Source organism: Procambarus clarkii, chromosome 21 (assembly GCF_040958095.1).
Source record: "Procambarus clarkii isolate CNS0578487 chromosome 21, FALCON_Pclarkii_2.0, whole genome shotgun sequence".
Classification (NCBI taxonomy): Eukaryota; Metazoa; Arthropoda; class Malacostraca; order Decapoda; family Cambaridae; genus Procambarus; species Procambarus clarkii.
This window is the reverse complement of record NC_091170.1, coordinates 35,311,068-35,333,063: the sequence shown is the minus strand read 5'-3', so window position 1 is coordinate 35,333,063 and position 21,996 is coordinate 35,311,068. Positions and strand designations below refer to the sequence as shown.

At 39.1% G+C, this 21,996-nt stretch overlaps 1 protein-coding gene across 4 annotated transcripts; it reads left to right on the top strand.

Annotated features, from left to right (window-relative positions):
* The first annotated feature begins 3,609 nt into the window (after positions 1-3,609).
* LOC123760585 (lysosomal-associated transmembrane protein 4B) lies at positions 3,610-21,427 on the top strand. 4 transcript variants are annotated; one of them, XM_045746280.2, is made up of 9 exons: positions 3,610-3,693; positions 8,276-8,397; positions 11,003-11,125; positions 12,417-12,638; positions 12,933-13,191; positions 14,021-14,159; positions 16,375-16,531; positions 17,264-17,445; positions 19,711-21,427. In XM_045746280.2, exons 2-9 carry the CDS (start codon positions 8,359-8,361, stop codon positions 19,973-19,975), a joined length of 1,386 nt encoding a protein of 461 aa, XP_045602236.2. In that variant the 5' UTR covers positions 3,610-3,693; positions 8,276-8,358; the 3' UTR covers positions 19,976-21,427. The 4 variants fall into 4 exon arrangements, with proteins under 4 accessions (XP_045602236.2, XP_045602235.2, XP_069184408.1 ...); XM_045746279.2 differs by lacking the exon at positions 8,276-8,397 and adding an exon at positions 5,755-5,896 and having other exon boundaries at positions 3,617-3,693; XM_069328307.1 differs by having other exon boundaries at positions 3,658-3,693; positions 8,296-8,397.
* The last annotated feature ends 569 nt before the right edge of the window (positions 21,428-21,996 follow it).

Here is a 21,996-nt window from a genome sequence, read left to right as displayed (position 1 = left end):
TTGCTGTTGTTTTATTTAACCATTTAAATTAAACCTTTTTCATGATTACACATTGCATTTGTAGGTAGACCTAATTATTTGTACTGTCAAACTAAGGTACACCCAATTGCCAGAATTAGGCTGGGATATTGTTGCTTATAGCAGGTAACTGCAGGAATCTCTCAACAATGCCTGATGAAGTAGATTTGACTAATTCACATTCCTTACAAAACTATAAAATTGAATTTATTTCTAAGACCTTAGAAATAGCCATCACAAATGTTTAAGAAATATGTTAGTACTTCATTCATAATTATATATTACCAGAAAAATTAGCCAAGTACAGTATCTCAAGTTTGCTTATTGGAGGTAAAGCATACACGTGATTGTAAATTTTGCACCACTGCCCACTGGATAGGTGTTGGTACATGATAGAATCATTAAAATTATGTATAACTATCTTGTCACAAATGTGAATTACTTACAAAATTGTAGTTTATTGTAACACTGAAACATTTGTCACCCAAAAGATTGGAATGTGGTTAACTTAACTTGTGTTAAATTCACTTGTGTTAAGAGCTTTATGGGATCATGGTTAGTTTGTTAAAAACTATGAATACTGTTGATGTATATGCAATACTATATATAACTAGCACATCAAGACTATAACTTACTTAGCTAAATGAATTTCGAGATTCAGTTCCCAAGCCCATTATGTTTACTGTAAAGTCTCCATTATTACTCGCAGGCTGGGTGCATAAATGAACCGAACAAAATTTAACATTCCAATTGCTAATTCTGTGAACAAGGGCTAGTTGAATTGGTGAATAATTTGTAATATAAAATATTTTAACACATTATTTATGAAGTTGAATTAAATACATTGTATCGTGTATATGAGATGTAATTAATAAATAGCAGAGGAAAAGTGTGTGTGTGAGAGAGCTCTAGCGAGTGGTGGCGAGCCACTGCCGGGAAAGTGCCCCCCCCCCCCCCCCACACACACTCACTAACTTAGAATTCTATGACCAAGCACCAAAAATTAGGCAATAATGAGAAGGGTGGGGAAGACTGCATTTTCTTGAGCTGTCAAAAAGCCTTTGATACAGTACCCATAAAAGGCTATTACAAAAGTTGGAGCAACAGGCAGGAGTAAAAGGTAAGGTGCTCCAATGGATAAGGGAGTATCTAAGCAACAGGAAACGGCAAGTAAATGTGAGGGGGAAGACATTAGCATGGCGAGATGTCACCAGCAGAGTCCCACAGGGCTCTATTTCCATCCTGTTTCTAAAATATGTAAACAATTTTCCAGAGGATATAAACTCATTCCTCTCAATGTTTGCTGATGATGCAAAAATTATGAGAAGAATCAAGACAGATAAAGATCAGACAAACTACAGGACGACTAGAAAATGGCTACTAAAGTTCAACTCAGGAAAGTGTAAAGTAATGAAATTAGGTGAAGGGAGCAGAAGGCACAAGGTACCATCTAGGTGAAATCCTGCAAGAGTCAAATCGAGAGAGAGATCTGGGGGTTGATATCACACCAAACCTGTCCTCAGAGGCCCACATCAAGAGGATATCATCAGTAGCATATGCTAAACTGGCCAATATAAGAACTACCTTTAGAAACTTGTGTAAGGAATCAGGATCTTGTATACCACTTATGTCAGACAAATCCTGGACTATGCAGCTCCAGCCTGGCATCCATACTTAGTTAAAACACAAGACAAAGTAAGAAGATTCAGAAGTATCTTCTGAATCTTCGGGGACTAACCAGACTAGTCCCCGAGCTGAGAGGTATGATCTACGAGGAAAGGCCTAGGGAGCTAAACCTCACGCTCCCTGGAGGACAGAAGAGTAAGGGGAGACATGATAACGACCTACAAAATTCTCAAGGAAATTGACAGGGTGGACGAAGACAAACTATTTAGCACAGGTGGTACGCGAACAAGGGGACACAGGTGGAAACTTAGTATCCAAATGAGCCACAGAGACATTAGAAAGAATTTTTTTTTAGTGTCAGAGTAGTTAACAAATGGAATGCATTAAGTAGTGATGTTATCTTGAGGTTATCTTGAGATGATTTCGGGGCTTTAGTGTCCCCGCGGCCCGGTCCTCGACCAGGCTTCCACCCCCAGGAAGCAGCCCGTGACAGCTGACTAACTCCCAGGTACCTATTTACTGCTAGGTAACAGGGGCATTTAGGGTGAAAGAAACTTTGCCCATTTGTTTCTGCCTCGTGCGGGAATCGAACCCGCGCCACAGAATTACAAGTCCTGCGCGCTATCCACCAGGCTACGAGGCCCCGAAGGAAGGAAGTAAATTTTGGAAACTTTAAGACAGGTGTCATGTTCAACTACTCAAGTGCAGAGTGGCAAGTCTTGAAACAGTGATGCTGAATTTGTGACAAAATTGCTGTGAAGTTTATCCCTAGAGCTGTGTGGGACTTATTGAGGCGATCTTCGCGTGAGGTCACATTATTGGGGCCAAGGTGTTATGACCCAGTTATGCGAGTCCAGATAATAAATGAGTTAACTTATTTTAAGTACATTAATGAATACATAATTATAATACATACACACACACTACAAATCTAACATTACTAATTTACGTAGTGTCAAATTATAACAAAACTTTTGTTGTTGTTAGACTACTTGTACTACTTGCTCAATATCCAGCTCCTCTTCCGCAGCATTTTCGTCTGCACCTCTCACATCCGTCAGTGTTTCTTGTAAACTTCTCAAATTCTTCCTCGGAAGAATTCTGCCAATTACCACTCTGCAGATTGGTAATGTTATATATGCCAGCATCGTCTTCTATATCCGTTGCCCATGTTGATGAAGAGTGGCATTCAGTAAAGACGCTGTCGAAGTCGGGAGTTTGATGAACATTTTTTTTTTGCTTCACCACCCTTGTATGCGATGTGGTGGAGGCTGACTCCGTACACAGTTTCAAATGTAGATATGATAGAGCCCAGTAGGCTCAGGAATCAGTAGACCAGGTTGAGAGGCAGGACCAAAGAGCCAGAGCTCAACCCCCGCAAGCACACCTAGGTGAGTATATATATCCGTGACACCATTCAACAAGAACAAATTTATTTGTTCTCAACACATTTTATACTTTAAACTCAATTAGTATTAAGTTTTAGTTTTTAGTGTTTTTCCGTCCCGAAACGCTTTGCATAATAGTGGCTTTAGGCATTGTATGTACTAGCTCTATCTATAAATCTATCAATTTTTGTAAAATCTCTTGTATGTATGTACCTTACCTTTAGTTTAGTTCATTTATTATGCACCCCATACCCATCTTGTGGGCGGTAGTGGAAAGGGTTACAGAGGCACATAATGGGCTCAGGGACTGAACCCCACAATTCATTTAACTAAGCACGTTACAATCTTGATGAGCTAGTTACAAAATTCAATATAAGTCGTCACATCAACAATGGGTTCGAGATCGACCTCAAGTACAGGTTCTAAATTAAGCAACTGACATATGTGGAGTGTACCTTACCTGAATAAACATTTATTTATTTAATTAATTAATTAATTAATTTATTTATTTATTTATTTATTTATTTATGAGCACCTTCCGGCCAAGACCAGCCGTCAGCACCCTAGTGTTTTTGTTGTGACGTCAGTGGTGAGTGGCGCCTGCGTCACCCTCGGGGCTCAGTCTCCATATTTGTTGTGAAGGACTGAGCAGGAGGCAGAGGTACCCGCCCTGTGGGGCCTTGTTGTGTGCTTGCTCGCCCCCACCCTGAGAGGCCACATTAATGGCGGCCGGGAGGACAGGCCGGGGAGAAGACGTTGGTGGTGGTAATGGAGGAGGAGGACTAGAGCCATTATCATCCCCTGGGCTGATTGCTGGCTCTGGCTCTCTCTCCGCCCTTAGTCACGCTCATTGACTCAATCATGTGTTTGGTTATTCTATATTTATGTACTTGCATGTGACGTGATCCATTGCCCATATCTGAAAGTGACTAAATAAGAGTTACTAGCTGGTAACGTCGAATGCAGAGCTCTTGTAAAGAGGTTTTGAGGTTTTGTCTATAGTCATTCGTATATTTATGGTTCTCAGAAGAGAAAATTTAATTTAATTATAACTCCATTAATTTCATAATCAAATTTGAACCAATTGGGTATCATTTCTTCACAGTTCCCCCCCCCCCTCTCTTGTGCAAGCAGCGGTAATTGGTGACCTAGATATAAAACACCCCCTTGCTTCCCAGTGCTAATCTGAAGTCTAAAGCCTAGTGTCAGGTTTGTTCTATACTCACAGTCGGGAAAATCCGGGTTTACTCCCAGGCGGGACAGAAATGGTTGTGTGCATTTCCTATCACCTAAAGCTCTGTTCACCTAGCAGTAAATAGGTACCAAGACTGCTGGGTTTTAAAATACAACTGGAAAAAGATCATCAGGGCAAATGGAGGGACTTTTGACAGCCGCCAGCTTCCTGTCCTTGTTGAGGCCATTAGTATTGGTGGCTCTCAGGTAAATTCAGGCACTTAGGAGTTTCCTCGGGATGCAATGCACACAAGCTAAGTCAATAATCCGACCTTGGTGGAAAGGACCTCGATATAAGCCTGACATGTACTTTTTCATTGGTCTAGGTTAAATTCATTACATCCATATACTGTAGATGTAAATATGTATGGTTATAATACATCTGTATAAAAACTAGTCTATACTAACTAAACTCAATATATTCTGCATTACCCTGGGGATCAACATATGAAACTAACCACACTTTGAGGTAATTTGCTTCAGTAAAGTTTATTTTTGTTTGTATCAGAGTTTTAGCCTAAGGTTTATCCTTTTCGGTAACCAGCTACTCAGACAAGTTCCGGTTGATATAGTATACATGGATTTTGCTAATGCCTTTGACAAGGTACCACATTAAAACTGGCAAGGAAATTACAGGCACGTGGAATAAATGGAAGAATACAAGGAATTGCGTACAAGGAATTGTGTGCAAGGAATGGACGAGGTCAGCAGTTTTATTAATAATAAAACTGCAAACCAGGCAAGACAGGGCAGATCTCATTGAAACTTAAAATACAGTACTAAACAAATTGGAAGATGTCGATCTGAAAAATTTCTTCAAAAGGTCAGATGTAACATGATCAAAGAGCAACAGTTTCAAGCTCAACAAGCCACAATATAGAACTGAGAACAGGAGATGCTTTTTCCACCCACAGGGTTATAAACCTATGGAACTGCCTACCCGCTGTAGCCATAAATGCCAAAATGTCTAACATTTAAAATACAGCTGGAAAAGATCAAGGCAAATGGGTGGACCTTTGACAAGCCGCCGGCTTCCTGTCCTCATCGAGCATATGCCCTAAAACAACTCTGCCATGACATGCTCAAAGGCAATTCAACCTAAGATTTAATGGAATAATCTAGGTGTCCTGAGGCTTCCAGTTGAATCCTAAATTGCATTGTTGTTAAGCACATCATTGCCAAGTTGTTTAGGGTGTATGCTTGGGAATAACCAGAGTGAATGATCAAAATTTCATCATGGCATCTACTGATTTTCTCACTGTATTAATAATAAAACAAATAATATTCATGGGAAAGAAGACTATTGTCTACTTCCTGCATGATACTGTATATACTGGTGATTAGTAGCCGCTATTTTTATCTTGAAACTGCTTTAAATTCTCTCTTCCCCTACTCCATATTCATATGCATGCAGTTTCATAAATGTGTACATGCATACACAGAATAAGCCTAATTATTTTTGTCATGTCATTAATAAATTTACTCGCAGGAATGCCATGTTTGCTGCTTCGCGCAGACGAGCATTACGACGGGCTAGAATCAGGCGCATTTTAATGAACCAGGAGGGAATTGTGGTTCGAGACATAAGTCCCCCGGATTATTCAGAACAGCCTCCACCACCCCCAGCATATGTAGGCTAAATGTAGCTGCTTGTTTGTTATATTGTTTTTCTTCATTTTGTATTAATGCCCTAAAATTTATGATGACTAACATGTTTGGAGAAAACTGCATGGGTGAAGCATTTTTCTGCAAGAAATTTTGCATTTTCATTTTTTAAAGGAAATAAGTACAGTATGCAAATTGTTTGTCTAGTGGTGTTATAAGAAATAGGTGAAACAAATTAGAAAAAATTTAGGTAGGTTAAGGTTTCTGTTATCTAAATTAGTTATGCATTGTCATTTGTTTGTGTAGTTTGGGAGAGTTCATTAGGTTGGTTGCAAGGTTTTGGTCTTTTTTGAACTTAGCAGTTGCCTGTTTCGGTTCACCGACTTTCTAGATACATTTCCCGGGGAGGTGACACACTGTCATCTTCTCCCTGTGCCTCTTTGAGGGGACCATGGTCTGGCTCGGTCCCTGGTAGGCCTAAGAACTCCACTGCTAATGCAACCTAGTAGTTGGGATCCATCTCAGTGAGATAGTTTCAGGGAGCCAGTGGTGCTCACCAAGAAATTGACATTTTCTTGTATTCAGTGCGGGTTTTTTGTACACCCAAGAAAAGATGTTAAGTGTGTGACGGGTTATGGTATCGCAGCTATACTGAACCAAGGTGGTATGGCTCTCCATCACATAAATACAAAAAAATGCTGTTTTGGCCCTTGCAGTGTTTAAGTCGCAGGTGGAAACAAATGAAAATCATCAAATAAATAATTAAAACAATTTACTGAAATATTAATGAACAAAAATGGCACCTGAGAACACTTGGCTGTTATTGAGGTAGATCTCATTCATCTTTGAGCTTTAATAATTATGTTGGTTGTACAGTATGCACATTTTTGTGTAGTTTATTTTGCATGATTTGTGATAGTTTTATTACTAATATTTAATCCTTCAATTGCATATACCAAACATTGTCATTTTGTCATTGGTGTGCATGTCATCCATGGGTTGATTTTAGGTCTTGCGTAAGATTTAGAACTCCTGCGGGTATAGAGGCTTCACATCCACTTCCTTAGGCCTCCAGTAAACAGATGCCATCTTGGAAAAAAATCATGGGCACTCTTCACGGCTGTGAGGGCCTCGGTACTGAGACAGCACCTATGAGTAACGCATGAAAAGCAACGCTCAGCACCACCATGTAACTCATGCCCACAACATCACTTAATAATGATGAAATAAATAAATAACTGCAATTATTTAACAATGATAAATCATTGATAAATATCATGATCTTGACAGTGATAAAGGCTTTGTGCAAGGTTCAAATGTAATGGAACCCAATGCCAGTTGCGATGTTCACAGCGCGAGGCACACAGCCACAGCACTCGGATATGGTTTGGTGCATTCATGCAACACGACTTCATGTTCCTTTAGAAAATTAACATATGAAAAATGAATCATATTTAGGGTTTATTGACCAGGATTCTGATAACAGCATTGCTTTGGCTAGTTTTTAATGGTGCTTATGGTACAGCATATCGAATGGCACTTTGATTCATCATGTGTCATCAGCAACAAGTGTGTAGGGCTGTGCTGTGCTTGTACATATCATTGTTTACAAAAATATCACACACTAGAACTGCTTAATGGTTCATAACAGTGCTTGGAAATGTAGATAGTAATGTATACAATGTGTGTTTACAGTGCAATAACAAAAGCAGTATGTTTTATTGTTTAAAGAATATAATATGCGCACATGTATTAGTGACATGAATATGGTGGTAGCTCCACTTATAAATTTAATCCGTTCCCAGAGATGGGTCGTAACTCGAAACTAATTTCCCCACAAGAAATAATGAAAATTGAATTAATCTGTTCCACACCCCCGAAAATATTAACTTAAAAATTCATTTTATACCGAAAACCACTTTTTGTACTAGTACAATACAGTATGTATATCTTACCTTTATTGAGGACTCTTGTTGGCGTATGGAAGACAGTGAGGAGGGGGGAGGAGAGGTGTTACTGATTGGAAGGGGAGTTCCCTTCCATTATAACATCAGGCAGTGATGACTTCTCTGGGGTACAGTGTACTCTCTGTCCTACATTTTGTAGGCATGCAATTAGGACCTGGTTGTGGCTCACTGCTTGCTTGTCTTACTAAAAATCTGTAAACACACTTATTTTTCAATACATTTTAACATTTGTCTGTAGTGAGACATCACATTGTCTTTTAAAAGGTCACCGCAACGACCTGCTACAGCTTTATCTGGGCGAGTTTTTTCAACAAAACTTTACAGTTCTTTCCATACTTCACGCACACTGACTTTCTTAGGATCCATGGCATGATATATAATAATTACCTGTAAAGTACTTTGATGTTCAAAAAACAAATACAATGAAATTCTTCATAGGCGCAATCGTCCTTAAGCAGGTGGCTCTTGTAAACTGAGGTGGAGTTGCCCATGCCACCAGGAACCACTAGCTCAGTCGACCGATGCGTGTATCAACAAAGTCGCTAGTCGAGGCAAGAGTTGTAAGTCAAGTTGCATTTTTTGATGAAATTGGGGTCATAACTTGAAAATTTCGTAAGTAGGGGAATCATATGTTGAGGTGTCACTGTATTTTTGTGTGTATTGGTATTCCACACTTTATTATAGGAATTTGTCAAATTACACACTATTGCATAATATAACTGCAAGAAACCAGTGAGAAAACAAATCTTTGACACTAAAATAGATGGGTATAAATATATTTGTGGCAACTCATGCCCTCCAGGTGACTTTGCCAAGGCATCTTATCAATTAACGCCCGTGAATTGTGATGTCATCGCAATATTTTTTGTCCACCCCAGCCAGAGTAAGCTAACTTTTGTTTTCCTGTTTTTTTTTTTTTTTTTACGGACCATGGAGTTGTCATACATAACAGGCGTACAGTGCAAGAGCTAAAAGTACTTTCATGTACATTTTTAAAATTCATAAAACAGTATTTTCTGGCAGGGATCCTAAGGGTAAATGCCAATCTCTTTGACATTTACTGCCTGGCAAGCACCATCCAATTCAATCCATGCCAGGCTCTTATGAGTCATAAATATGCTTACAAGAGGCCAAAACCTGGCACCCTCTTTATAGAGGCACAAGGAGCAGGGAATTGTAAAGCACTCTGGCCAACATGTCTACTAACCTAGGTTGGCTCACGTGTGGAGCATGCCCAGTGTTCTGGTGATGGTCTCTTGTTTTCACCCCATTACCACGAAGTGGCCCATTAATGACAGGTTCTTCTGTTGGCTGTGTAAGATGTTTGGCTACACCAGAGTGGACATCTTTGTCTTAGTGTGGAACTGACGGCATCCAGTTTACATGTCCCGCTTCCCCAATTGTGAGGCTCTTGTAGTGGATGCTTTTTGGCTAGACTGGGTTGGTGGATTTTCTTTATCTCTTTCCCCTTATTCAGCTGTTAACCAGTTTCTGTCATGACTGGAGACATTCTCCAGTAGGGTTCTTCTGCTGACTCCCTCTTGGCTGGCCTAGCCATAGTTTCTGAACCTTTCACTCGTTGTCTGATCATGTCATTTTTCTGAATTGTCTCTCATCTTGTGAATAGGCCCGTAGATATTTCTTGATGGTAAGGTCTCCAATGATCTATACGTTTGGAGTTTTTGACTCTTTGACTCTTTGTATCGTCTGCAGGTAGCTGATCTTTTGACATCCTAACTGCAGGTTTTGTTGCAACAACAGTATGAGGTTTTTGTGTGCATCTTTCATCTTTTTTCTGTCTTTTGTCCTCTATTTCTGTACTTGTGGTCGTGTTTTTTTTTATGGTTGTTAATACAGTATATGCTTCTCATTATCTCGTATTGTTTGACCTTTATAGAGTCAGTTAGTATTTGGTGTCAATGTTTCACATTTGGCCCCGTTTCACAAATTGTCCCTGCTCATGCTCCTGAGCCATTCTGATCTTTGGACAGGTTTTCTCTTCTTGATTCCTGTTGCCCCTTCAGACTGTGATTTTTGTGTAAGTTGGCTTTTTATTGGCCCTTGCACCCAATTTTTAAGTGGAAGAACTTCATTCTCTACTCTGGAAGTGGAGGTATTGGTCTTTTGGTCCTAAGGGTCATTTTCTCCATTTGCAGCCACTGATTTTCTTGCTAAGAGGGAGATGGCTTGTTTGGTGTTATCTCTGTGCCACTAGTGATGCATAGAAGGATGCTCTGTTTGTGGATCTGGTGTCCATGTTTCCCTGTTCCAGGTCTCATTTGTCTCAGGTTGTCTGCAGTGTCATCAAATTTAGCCAACCTGTGTTTTACTTTTAGGCCCATGATGTGCTCAAGTTTACAGCTCTGTTTCTGAATGTCTTGTGTGAGATATTCAGGCGCTGGTGTTTTTTCAGTCCAGGTGTTTTTTGTGATTGCATAGCACCAAGGAGCCACCTAAGGATCCTTCCTAGAAAACTAGTGTAGAATGTAATGAAATGCCTTTTTCTGGTGGGTCCTGGTGGCTCCTTGGGCCCTTCCTTCCCCACAATAAGGGCGTTGGTTTTTCAGTTGCCTGGATATATTACTGAGGGAGTATGATTGGTGATTCAAGGAGGAAGGTGTGGATCCTTTGGTAGAGCACAGGTGGCTCTAATATTAATATTGCTTCACCACCAAGTGGCTCATAAATCTCAGGTCTTCTCTCTTCATCTTTTCCTTTCTGGTGGCCTTTTCTGGTTAGGGAGATTTACAATATCCTGCTCCTTGTGCCACTATAAAGGGGGCCAGTTTTTGGCCTCTGGTCTCCCATGTGCTTGTTTGTCATGTTAGGGCCTGACATGGATTGAACTGGATGGAGCCTTGCCAAGCAGCAAATATGTGGTGGGTCCTGGCTCCAGGACCCACCAGAAATTGGCATTTCAATACATTCAATGCTGGTTTTTTGCTTTGATATTATATAATATTTTGCTAAACTTTGTTTTTATTGCTAACAAATTATCTAGATTGTGGATATATTTACATGAGATTGGAAGTTGTAAATTTTACTCGCAGTATACTGTGTTTGAATCCAACTTCCTAAATGAAGTTGTTACTTATAAGTAACAGTATATGCTCTGCAGTATAAATATATAGTTTTCATTGCTGAATATCTAATAAATGTTTTCAGAGTGAAGTGTCACCTGGGAGTGACATTAACACTATTTTTGAGACAAGTGGTACCCAGGCAGGCAGCACGGAGTCCTTGCGGGAAAGCGTAACCATTGGGTGTGAGGCCCAGGAAGGAGGAGGGGTAAGATTGATATTTTATACACAACAAAAAATTAATTAGTACTGTACTGTATTTTACTAGTGGTATCCTTCCTACAAGATTATTATGATTATTACCCTTTTTCAGCTTTTTATGGTGATTTTTCCTTAAGATGGAATAATAGGAAAATAGACCAGGGCAGGAGGATAATTGAGTGCAGCAAGAAAGTGGGCCTTTCCTGGCGAGGAAAGAAACCAGGGGAGTGAGTGTTGGTTGTGAGAATCTTCCCGGGGATAGATTTTATCAAGGGAGAATCTATCCTTGGTAAGAAACTAAACAGCCCAAGAGAAATAAGTAGTAATCAAATTTGGTACTAAAACTGCAGACGACATTACAAATGAAAAGGTAGAGCTGCAAGAACGGCTGGCAGAAAATGATCATTTCATTGCAGTTATAGACAAAACTGACAAACATAATAGAGAATGAAATGTTCTCAATATACCAGGTAGTAAGAAAAGAAAGGATAAACAGGGAAGGATGAGTAGCCCTATTAATACAACATTATTTGAGTTCTGAGGAAATAGCGATTCCAGAGGTAATCAACAAATAAGATTTCATGATAGATATGATAACAGTGAGGCCCATGAAGACTTATAGATGTTATTTACAACCCTCCATTAAGTACAAGAGGGTCAAGGGAGGAATGATATATCAATCCCCCAGTGACTTCTTTGGGGGTACTCTCTCTCCTGTGTTTTGCAGGCATACCACTAGGACCTGGTTGTGGCTCACTGCTTGTCTTAATAAGAATCTGTTTAAAGACACTTGTTTTTCCCTACATTTTAACACTTGTCTGTAGTGAGGCATCATATTGTCATTAAAAAGGTCAATACATCTTTATCTGTGGTGAGTTTTTTCAACAAAACTTTTCAGTTCTTCCTATACTTCACACATTTAATTATTGAGAATGGGACATCGTCTACTGCCTCTACTGTACTCGCAACTATTTTCTTAAGTTGAACTTTACCACTGACTTTCTTGGGACCCATGGCATGATATATGATAATTACTTTTATATTCAAAAAACAAAAACAAAAAAGCACAAAAAATGAAATTCTTTACAAAGAATTCAAGCGTGAGCATCACTAAGTGGGCAGTAAGTCGAGGTTCCACTGTATTAATATATTTCCCCATGCTCATAATGTCAAGCGTAAATTTTTTCAAACTAAAGTACACAAATTTTAAGAAAAAATATTAGAATTTAGACTTTTTAGTGGACTATGTATTGGAATCGTTAGACATTTGAGTATCATCCAATCACTATTTTTCACAGGGGCCTGTAGAAGCAACACCGCCGCCGCCACCACCACCACCGCCGCCGCCGCCATTATCAGCAGCAGCAGCTGTGGCAGAGGGTAGCAGCATGTTGGGTCGAGGTCGATTGCAGGAAGTTCAGGGAAGATTGGAGGCATTAAGAAAGAGACATGACCAGTGGACTTGCTTTCTTTGCTGTCATGTCCGCACTGGCACCATTGTTATTGGATTTTGGCACATGGTAAAAATTTATGTATTTTTAAATTTGTTTAATAGTATTTACAATACATTGTATTCAGGCTCATATGTACTTTATGCATATTTTGGTGCCTTTGTATGCTAATACAGTACAAGAATTCTCCAATGATTTCTGTTCAACTGTGATTACTGAAAATCTAAAAGAATGGTTTGTGTGTTGTATAATTTTATGTAGTCAGTTTACTGTATATGTTTTTCTTAAATAGTTCACAATATAATAATTTGCATTGTTGCACTATTATGAGATTTTGTATAACAAATGTTTACTATCTTTTAGCTCCTTCATCTGCTGGCACTGTCATTGATTGCGGTGGTAGTAGTTCACCCCGAAAAGCTTACCCAGACAGGCGGCCCTCTTGGGGGTCTTGGGTCAGGAGATGAACTCTCCGTCAATCCACAAGATGTAAAAGCTGTCAATTGTGGTGCAGAGATGCCTTGCATCTTGGCAGCACAAGGTGATGGAAGCACAAATGCTGCTGCCTCTGACTTTTCCATTTCCCTAGGAAACTTGATAACAACTCATCGCCTTAACACTGGTAAGTCAAAACTATTGATTATAGAAACTATTTTCTATCCTGTAGACTTACTACACTAATATATGCATCAGTTGTAGTTTCTAGTGGTTAAGTTGAAATCTGTTAATATTATAAAACTACAGCATCAAAATTTTTGTTGGTTTAGTTTGATTAACAGTACAGAATGATCCCCTCAAATGTATTACATACAGCAAAGCAGATTTGATGCAATAGTGACTCTCTGTGATATCTGCCCCCCCCCCCACCTGACAATTCCCAACATATTAGGAGAGAAGTATAGCGAGTGAAATAACTTTTTAATAACCTTCTAGCACAATTATACAAGTACTGTATTATGATACTATAGTGTGTATACCACCAGCCCTGCCTACAAACAACTTACCCAGACACATGCTCCCTCCCGTCTCTGTTTCTCTCAGTCTGTGTATGTAGGTCCATATTGTAAAATATATATGAACACAGGAATTATATTTGAGAATATTTAATATTTTTGTATTGAGGACAATGGCTCTCTTTATTGCTGGGCTCACAAAAATATCTTGTTTATTTAATAGTACAGTATGTGTGTAATGATCACTTTATTGATTGAAATTGTTTAATTTTTAGTTAAACCTTTCTTAAATTTGTATATTTATCAATGGATTGGATTAAGTTATCAGATTTCAAGGGCTCTAACTCATCTATTAACTAATTTTAACTTAGAGGTTAAAATTGTGTTGAAGTGTTGAGCAAAGAAGTAAAATTAAATGATACTAGATGATACAGTTGTCTATATATCCATTAATTAATATAAAATACTGTATTTAATATTATTTGCATCTCTATACAGATGAGGTTAATGTTGCCCTCTTCATCACCTTGTGTACTTTTGTGGTAACACTGTTGTTGGTGTATGGAGCATTCCGTGGTCAGCCCTCACATCTAATGCCATTTTTCTTTCTGCAAGTCTTTGACTTCTGTATATCAAGGTAATTATTTTGTTTCCAAAAGTTCAATATAGTTCTCATATGCATGTACTAGAGTTTGCAGGCAACTCTTGGTTCTCTTAGGGAATTTTCTAGGCTGACTGATGAGTCAAAATTTCTTTGAAGAATTTTATGCAGTTGTAAGTGTTTCAAAACTTGGGTAAATACCAGCTGTAAAAGCAATACAGCAAACTACTACTAATTTTTTTTTTTTTTTTTTTTTTTTTTTTTTTTTTTTTTTTAGTCCCATGTCTTATGAGTCCAATAGTTCACTCTAGGTCATTCAGACGTTCTCCATTTGTCACCAGGGGTTACCTGATACCAGTCTGTTTCGCTCTGGTGATTTGTCACTAGGCTTCTAAACAACATAGTCACAATCGTTGTTCCGGGCGAGCGTTGGTATGTCGGAAAGACGCTGAGTTTAACTTGGTGAGGAATGGATGGTGTTCAGTCTATTGGCCGATAGACAGAACAGGACACATCCACTAGCTATGAACTTCCTCACGTGAATACCCTTGCCAGCGGCTGCAGGACTCCTCGCGGGCACCAACACAAGGGGTTACAATTGGCCAATGGCGTTTCAACAAAAGATCGGGAACCAATCATATTGGTTGTTCCATGATCGGTAGCAGAGGTGACGTCATGAACACGTCACGGCCACGTCACAGTTGTTATTCTCCATCGCGCCGGTTGAGGCTAACCCCAGAGGTCAGATCTGTCGCCTCGCTGGCGTCCCCCCCCTCCCCCCTCTCTCTCACGCTTGGCACCAACTATGTACCCAATGACTCTATGGCATGAATGCTTAACTTCCCTGTATCTAATTTACCCTTGGGCATACGTTGGTCTCCGTATTTTAAACGTATTCCTGGTTATGTGGGCATCCTGGGGACACCCAACATGACAAATTACCATCCAGGGTTAACAGAGATAGGGCTTGTGCACGAGATCGGTGCACTGTGCACTGCGATGAGCCATTCAAGTCAGCTGTGGGAGAATCTTGAAACATCCTCTCACAGCATCTCTTTTGGCTGTTTTGCGAATATATATGGGGCTGATATTCAGGCTTGGGGATTCTGGAGTTTAAACAGGGTTCTGGCAGTCTGGTATCTTTTTAATGTTCCCGGGCCTCGGTGCCCTTGTGTAGCCTTTGATCGGCTGTCACAGCTGAGTGTCTGTTCCTTCTTTGTGAGTCCTGTGGTGCTCCATTTTCCCTGGAAATGCCTGTTTGTTTCCTTCTTCGTGGGAGGTTAGCTTCAGGGAGCCACACGGGGCTCTCCCCAGAAAACCAGCATTAAATGTAATAAAATACTTATTTGTGAGTGAACTCTGGTGGCTCCCTGACTCCCTAACTCCCTCCCTCCCTAAAGGTGTCGGGGCTCTTTACATCATTCGTCAAACTGACGGTGGAGCAGCTTGCAGACTGCGGCCTGCCCATTCCTTCCCCAAATGAGTGGGAGGAGGGGGCAAACAAGCTGGTGCTAGTTTCATGACGTTTTCAATTGTTTACGTTGGAGAGTTCTATTGCCGTTGCCGCCAGAAGGGGTTGTTTTGACTCCCTGACTTTCTGGGTGCCTTCCTCGGTGGTGGCATAAATGAATAACTTAATATATAAATACCACTGCTCCTCTTCTCCTCTGTGAGGGGGGCCAGGGTCTGGCTCTTGGGCCCCGGTAAGCTGTATAACTCCGCTGCTGTTTGGCACCTACATTGGAAATTGTAGCTTCAGGGAGGCTCTGGAACTCGCCCAGAAACTGGCGTTACATTACATTCAGTGTTTTTTTTTTTTATCTTTCATGTGTGAATACTCTTATTTGTTGTCCAAGATGATGGATGGCTAATGTGTCCCTCCTTTGCCTGGTGGTTGTAAGGTGGTTATTTCTCATTTCTCTGGTCCTGCAGAATGCTCATTGGCATAATACCAGTTGTCTGTAGTTGGAAATGGGTTGGGATGTCAGGTGGGATACCAGCATGTCCTCTTGAGTTGCCACAACGGACAGAAATGGTGTACTAAAACACCCAAACCTAACCAAGAGGCTTACTCATAGAAAAAGTAAATGTTTTGTGAGCTGCTATGAATTATAGTACATCATACTTTGTCCGTTGGGGATGAAGACGACAAATGATAAAAAAATTCTTTATTGACAATATCTGTTTTTATATTAAATTTTGTAAAGAGATGTACTTGCAAAATGTTTGATATCTTGTTTATGGTTCACAGCATGACAATGATTGGTTATCTCTCATATCTTCCAAACATCCGTCAACTGATCCGCGAGACTCCAGCATTTCCCTTTCAGCAACAACTTCTGGCAATGAACACAAAATGCCTGACATTCTTTGCCATGCTCATCTTCATTACAACCCTAATGGCTAAGGTTTGTAAATGTTTCAGAGATAAATGTGATTTTCATTAATTACAATTCCTTTGACATAAAATTATACCATATGACCTTCCAGGCTTGTTACCTTCTTTTGATGGTTACTTTGCATGAAATAAGTATCTAGCAATTGTTTTATATTTATACTACTTTTTTGAAGTTAAGTTTGGAGAGGAAGAAATGAATGAACAAAAGTACCGTAAATTTTAATTTTGCTGCTGCTGCCTCCTTTTCTGCTCTTCCCTTTCCTTCCTGCTGCTCCTCCTTCCCTCTCCTTCCTGCTCCTCCACTCCATTTCTTACACACTTTTATCCTGCATGCCTTCCCCCCTACCTTTATCTCCACCCATCTTCTTCCACCCTCCTTTGACTTCACTTTTTTTTCCCACGTGTCCCTCTTGTGTGTCTTCCTTTATTCTCTCTGTTCTTTCTTCTCTAATGCACTCATGTTAATGGCAGATTTGGAACTACTGTACTGGGCTTCCACCTCAGAGATCCAAACTTTAGCCCTTAAAGGGGCAATAGAGGTCTTCTCATTCCTTTCTTCTGCCCCCCCCCCCATTTCTCTCCACACCACCCACAAGATAAGTTTTCAGCAGCATAAATGTGTGTCCTTTACTGAATGTTTTCCCAAACATGTGTTAGAAAGATAGGTTTTTACTTCACACAAAAGTATTACCTTGGAAAGCCAGAGCTGACTTAGAGTACTACCCTCTCTTTTTACCTGCAGGCATATTGCATCAGTATTGTCTGGCGGTGTTACAAGTTCCTGATGCTGAAGGCACAAGCAGGCCGGTCAGTCCTGAGATATCTGGGTGGAGTGTCTGGACCAGTGGACCAAGAGAGTCAGACATTAGTCATGGGCCAGGACCTGCCTGATTATGATACTGCAATGGCTGATCCTCAATACAGGTATTTTCTAATTCATTGTGTCTATCTGTATCTAAGGCATTATCATGGAGGTGTATCCATATCAGTGTTATCAATTTACTTTCACAGTATCGGTATCAATAAAATTTCATTTGATATTATAGGACTAACAGTTTGTACAGTTCTGACCTCTAAAAAAATATTGGTATAGAAATATCAGTCAAAATAATGGTCTTGGTATGCCTATACCTTATTTCACAGGGGATCTTACGTATTATTGGAAATTTCTCTTGTGTTCTCTTCATTACCTTTTTCATTCTGATTGTTGGTTGTCTTTACATTTAAGTTAACACTCATTCTTATGACAAAATAAGCATCATCATTTTATAAAATTTCTCCAAGCCTAAATTGATGAGCAGGCCATTTTTCTGGCTGTGTTAATTCCTTAGAGAATTTAGTGATATTTGGGGCTCTACTTATAGTGGATACTGCATTGTATATAACCAACTTGGACATCTGCCAATTCACCAGGAACCAAACATCACAAACTTAAGAAAGAACTAGGTCTCTGGGTTGCAACCATTTGGGAGCCCAAACAAGCCGGTTTTCAAGGAAGGCCAAGATGCTGAACCCCAACACATGTAGACGAGACCACAACCTGCATTAACTTGGTACTGGTTCTTCCAAAAGGAAGAACTATGAAGTGGTAACAGAGATCTTAACCAGTCCCTGAACCTTGAATGGATGCATCTTGAAGGTGCAAGGATACCATACCTTTACAGTCATACCAAGGTATGACTGTAAAGCCAGTTGAACCTGACTAAAGGTAGTCATGCTGGACAGGGCTGGACAGGGAAGGAAATTATTCAGATTTGATAGGGGTTTAGATTGCTGGCTGGACAGGGAAGGAAATTATTCAGATTTGATAGGGGTCAAGATTGCTGGCTGGACAGGGAAGGAAATTATTCAGATTTGATAGGGGTCAAGATTGAACACAAGGTTTAGTAAGTCCCACTTGATGACTGGGAATAGACTAGCTACCCACAGAAGAAACGTTGCTGTTTCAACCATCCCCAATATCCAGCTGACTCACAATGAACCTCTGAAGCAAAGTAAATGGCCAAGTCAGGAACCCCAAATGCCAAAGGAGGGGTTGAGAACTATCCTCCACTGAAGGTCCCAAGAAACCACTCTAAAACTTTAGAGTGGTTTAAAACTTTAAAGTATAAAAGACAATCATGAGTCGATGCCTGGGAGAAGGCATCCAGCTATTCCTCCACTGAGCTGTCAAAGGGGTTTGCAGGTTATAAGTCATACCACCTATACTAGATAGGTAAAGTATGCAGTATTGAAGGATCATCAGCAAGAAACATAGATTGTTATAGATCAGAGCAGGCAAAAACTCATCGACTGTCACAACACAACAGCCTCTAGAACTGAGGAGAGTTGCCGGTGTGGAGGTCTGGGACCCCCGTCCCCCTCCCAGGGAGGGGGAGGGGTTGCACAGACGGATGCGCAGTGGTTGTGGTGACGTCATGTTTGCTTCTACACATCAGCCCGGTATAGCTCCGGGGAGCCGAAGGTGCTCTCCACAGAAAATCAGCGTTGAATGCATTGAAACGCCATTTTCTGGGTGAGACCTGGAGGCTACCCGGGCCTCTGGGGAGGATGCCCGGGATATCAACAATAGCAGTGATTGTGAAATAAACTAAACTAATGTGGGAATATGTGCTATGGTAGATGGATGGTAAACGAAGTGGGGAGACATGCATTCCACAGCTAAATAGTACCACTATTTTTTAGTACCATTATTTTTAGTACTGTACCACTATTATAAATAATAGTACCGTGTAATTTTTATTTCTCATTAGAGTAACTGTTTATCATATACAAATAGTTGGATAAATTTAGTCATATGTTATAAGAAATATTTATATTGTAAGTATTTGTTAACTAAGACTCGCCTGAATGAACAGCGGCTGTCATGTGTCAGTAACCCATCTACAAAGTCTAGAGATTCGAATTTCTCTTTATATCAAGTGATAAATTACTATAAATCAGACTTGATATTTGGCCGAATTACCCAGAGATTCGAGTTCTGAGATTTTGTGAGCACAAATACTAAATACAGTATATACATTTAAGCATGTGCTGTTTCTCTGTATTTGTGGTTAGCAACACATGAAATTATGACATGAATTATTGTGTATCTAAAGATTGAGCTCTCCAAGAAAATGTAGTACAAATATTAATAAAGTTAAGGAGTCTACACACACACAGATAATTAATTATATTGTATAATTACAGAAAGAAGTTGTCAGGTATGTTCCCCGAGCCACCTCCTTCATATGACATGGCAATGGCAGCACTTGTTGCTCAGCAGGATCATGAACACGATTATGTGGATGCAGCTGGTGCTACTAGTGGTTCCTCCCCTTCCCAGGACCGCCCAGTTTCTGTTCCCAGCAATAACAATGCTACTACATCGCTTCCTACCATCCCTACTACCACCGTCATCTTGAGCACAACCAGCTCTGCTGCTCTGGCCATCAATTCTCCCACTGTTAATTAATCCTGATCTTAGCCATTGGGATGGTTAACTTCCTGGTACTTCAGTGAAAATGGAGGCGTTATTATTTTGGTGATAGTAAGCTTTATTTTAACAAAATTTAAATTTATCTATATTTAAGATATTAAGAAAGCAAGCAGGGTAATATTCTGATATATGTAACTGAGCAAAAAAAAAAAAAAAAAAAAAAAAATCAGGAACTGTCCATTATTGCAGCTCTAGCAGTGTCAACAGTTCTTGTACTGCAGTTGTATGGAAATTTGGATATATATACAATATATATATATATATATATATATATATATATATATATATATATATATATATATATATATATATATATTAATTAATATTATAATTCACCCTGTACTATGTAAGATTCTATTTTCAAATGCATATGTATCCTCGTTAAATTCAGAAAAAAACACGATTATTTCTTCATTAATGTTTTCAGTGTGTTACAGATATTGTTGCATAGAAATTTTAGTGAAAATTGGCAAGTTGCTTAATAAGCATTATAGCACTATCTAATAATTACATTTTAGATTTGTTGTTATAGAGGGTGGATGTCAATTTGTGTTTTGTGTTATGATTCCTTATACTGTATTGTAATAATTGTTGTCATTTGAGAAGGGTTTAAATTTAACAACAATATGGGGTAATAGTATCGAGCTTAAGCAATAAACTTCATTGCAGTCTACTAGTCATATGAATGAAATTGGTAAAAAATTACTTTGCTAATTGGGTTCATAAGATGTTCATTATGATGGTAAGATGGTACATGTGAAGCACAGTGTTGTTGTGAAAACAATTTGCAATCAACAATCTTCTCAGTATGCCAGAACAAATACTTGCCGAGCTGTACCTTTAAAGTGTTTAATGATCATCTCTATACAGTTATTTTATGCATCGAATGTTTCTTAATGTTAGTGTAATTAAAGTATCGGGAAAGAATTTAGTTCATATTTTACTTTTAGTACTAGTGGTTTACTTTCCTTTTTTTAATGCTCCTCATTACTCCTGAACCTGAAGCTTCATATTTTGTATTAAGATATCTAAACTCTGCATTACTCTTATCAAATATCAGTTTCTGCATTGTATGTTGTGTAATTAGCCATTGATTTATTGTGCAGTTCGATGTCTAAACACAATAGGCAGATTGGTGTGCCAATATAATCACTGACAAGAATTATGCTTTACATTACTGGAAGCAAGATAATTTTTCAGTAGACAAATTCTTTCAAACTTAAAATCAATTGAAGATTATTTTTCAGCAGTAACTGGGTTTGCTGTAGGCATTTGTATGGATTGAATATGTTAAACTGTTTTACAAACTATACTTTTGTTTAAGACGTCCAAATAATGGTGATTCATCTAAATATATACTGTATCATGCTTTTTAATTTCATGATCATATGTATGCCTTATTGTCACTTAAAATAAAGTGCTACAAAATGAAGTTGTTTTCTTAAATTGTGATAATCTTTTGGTTACAAAGTTAATAAAAAATATTGAAAAATTACCAGATTTTTTAAAATTTATGCACGAATAAAGGTACCACAATAAATTTTCTACCCTGGTGAGGTGTACAAGACAAAAATGTATCTACTAGAAGGAAAACTGTGTGTAAAGGACCTCAGAATAATTTCTGAAGATCTGACATTTAATGAGCACAGCCGAGCAAATATATATAGCATTTGTCAGAAAATAATCCAACTAGCATGTCAGAAAAAAAATCATATGTTATTTTCAATATGATTATAACTGAAATTTGAACATTTTCATTAAAATGGGGCCAAAATTGAGGTCTCATGCTGTATGATAATGTAGGATTTATTGGCACTACACCTGGTAACGTTGAGCTGCTTTCGGTATAGCCCAGTTACTTCCTCAGTCCTGTGTTTAGTGTTTACGTTGAGTGAAGGTGGCGTCACGTGTTATTAGTGGTGCCTAAATTATAAATTTAATTGCCCTTTAACAAAGAATGACAATGGAAAATAGGCTGAAATTGGTTAAGTATTTAT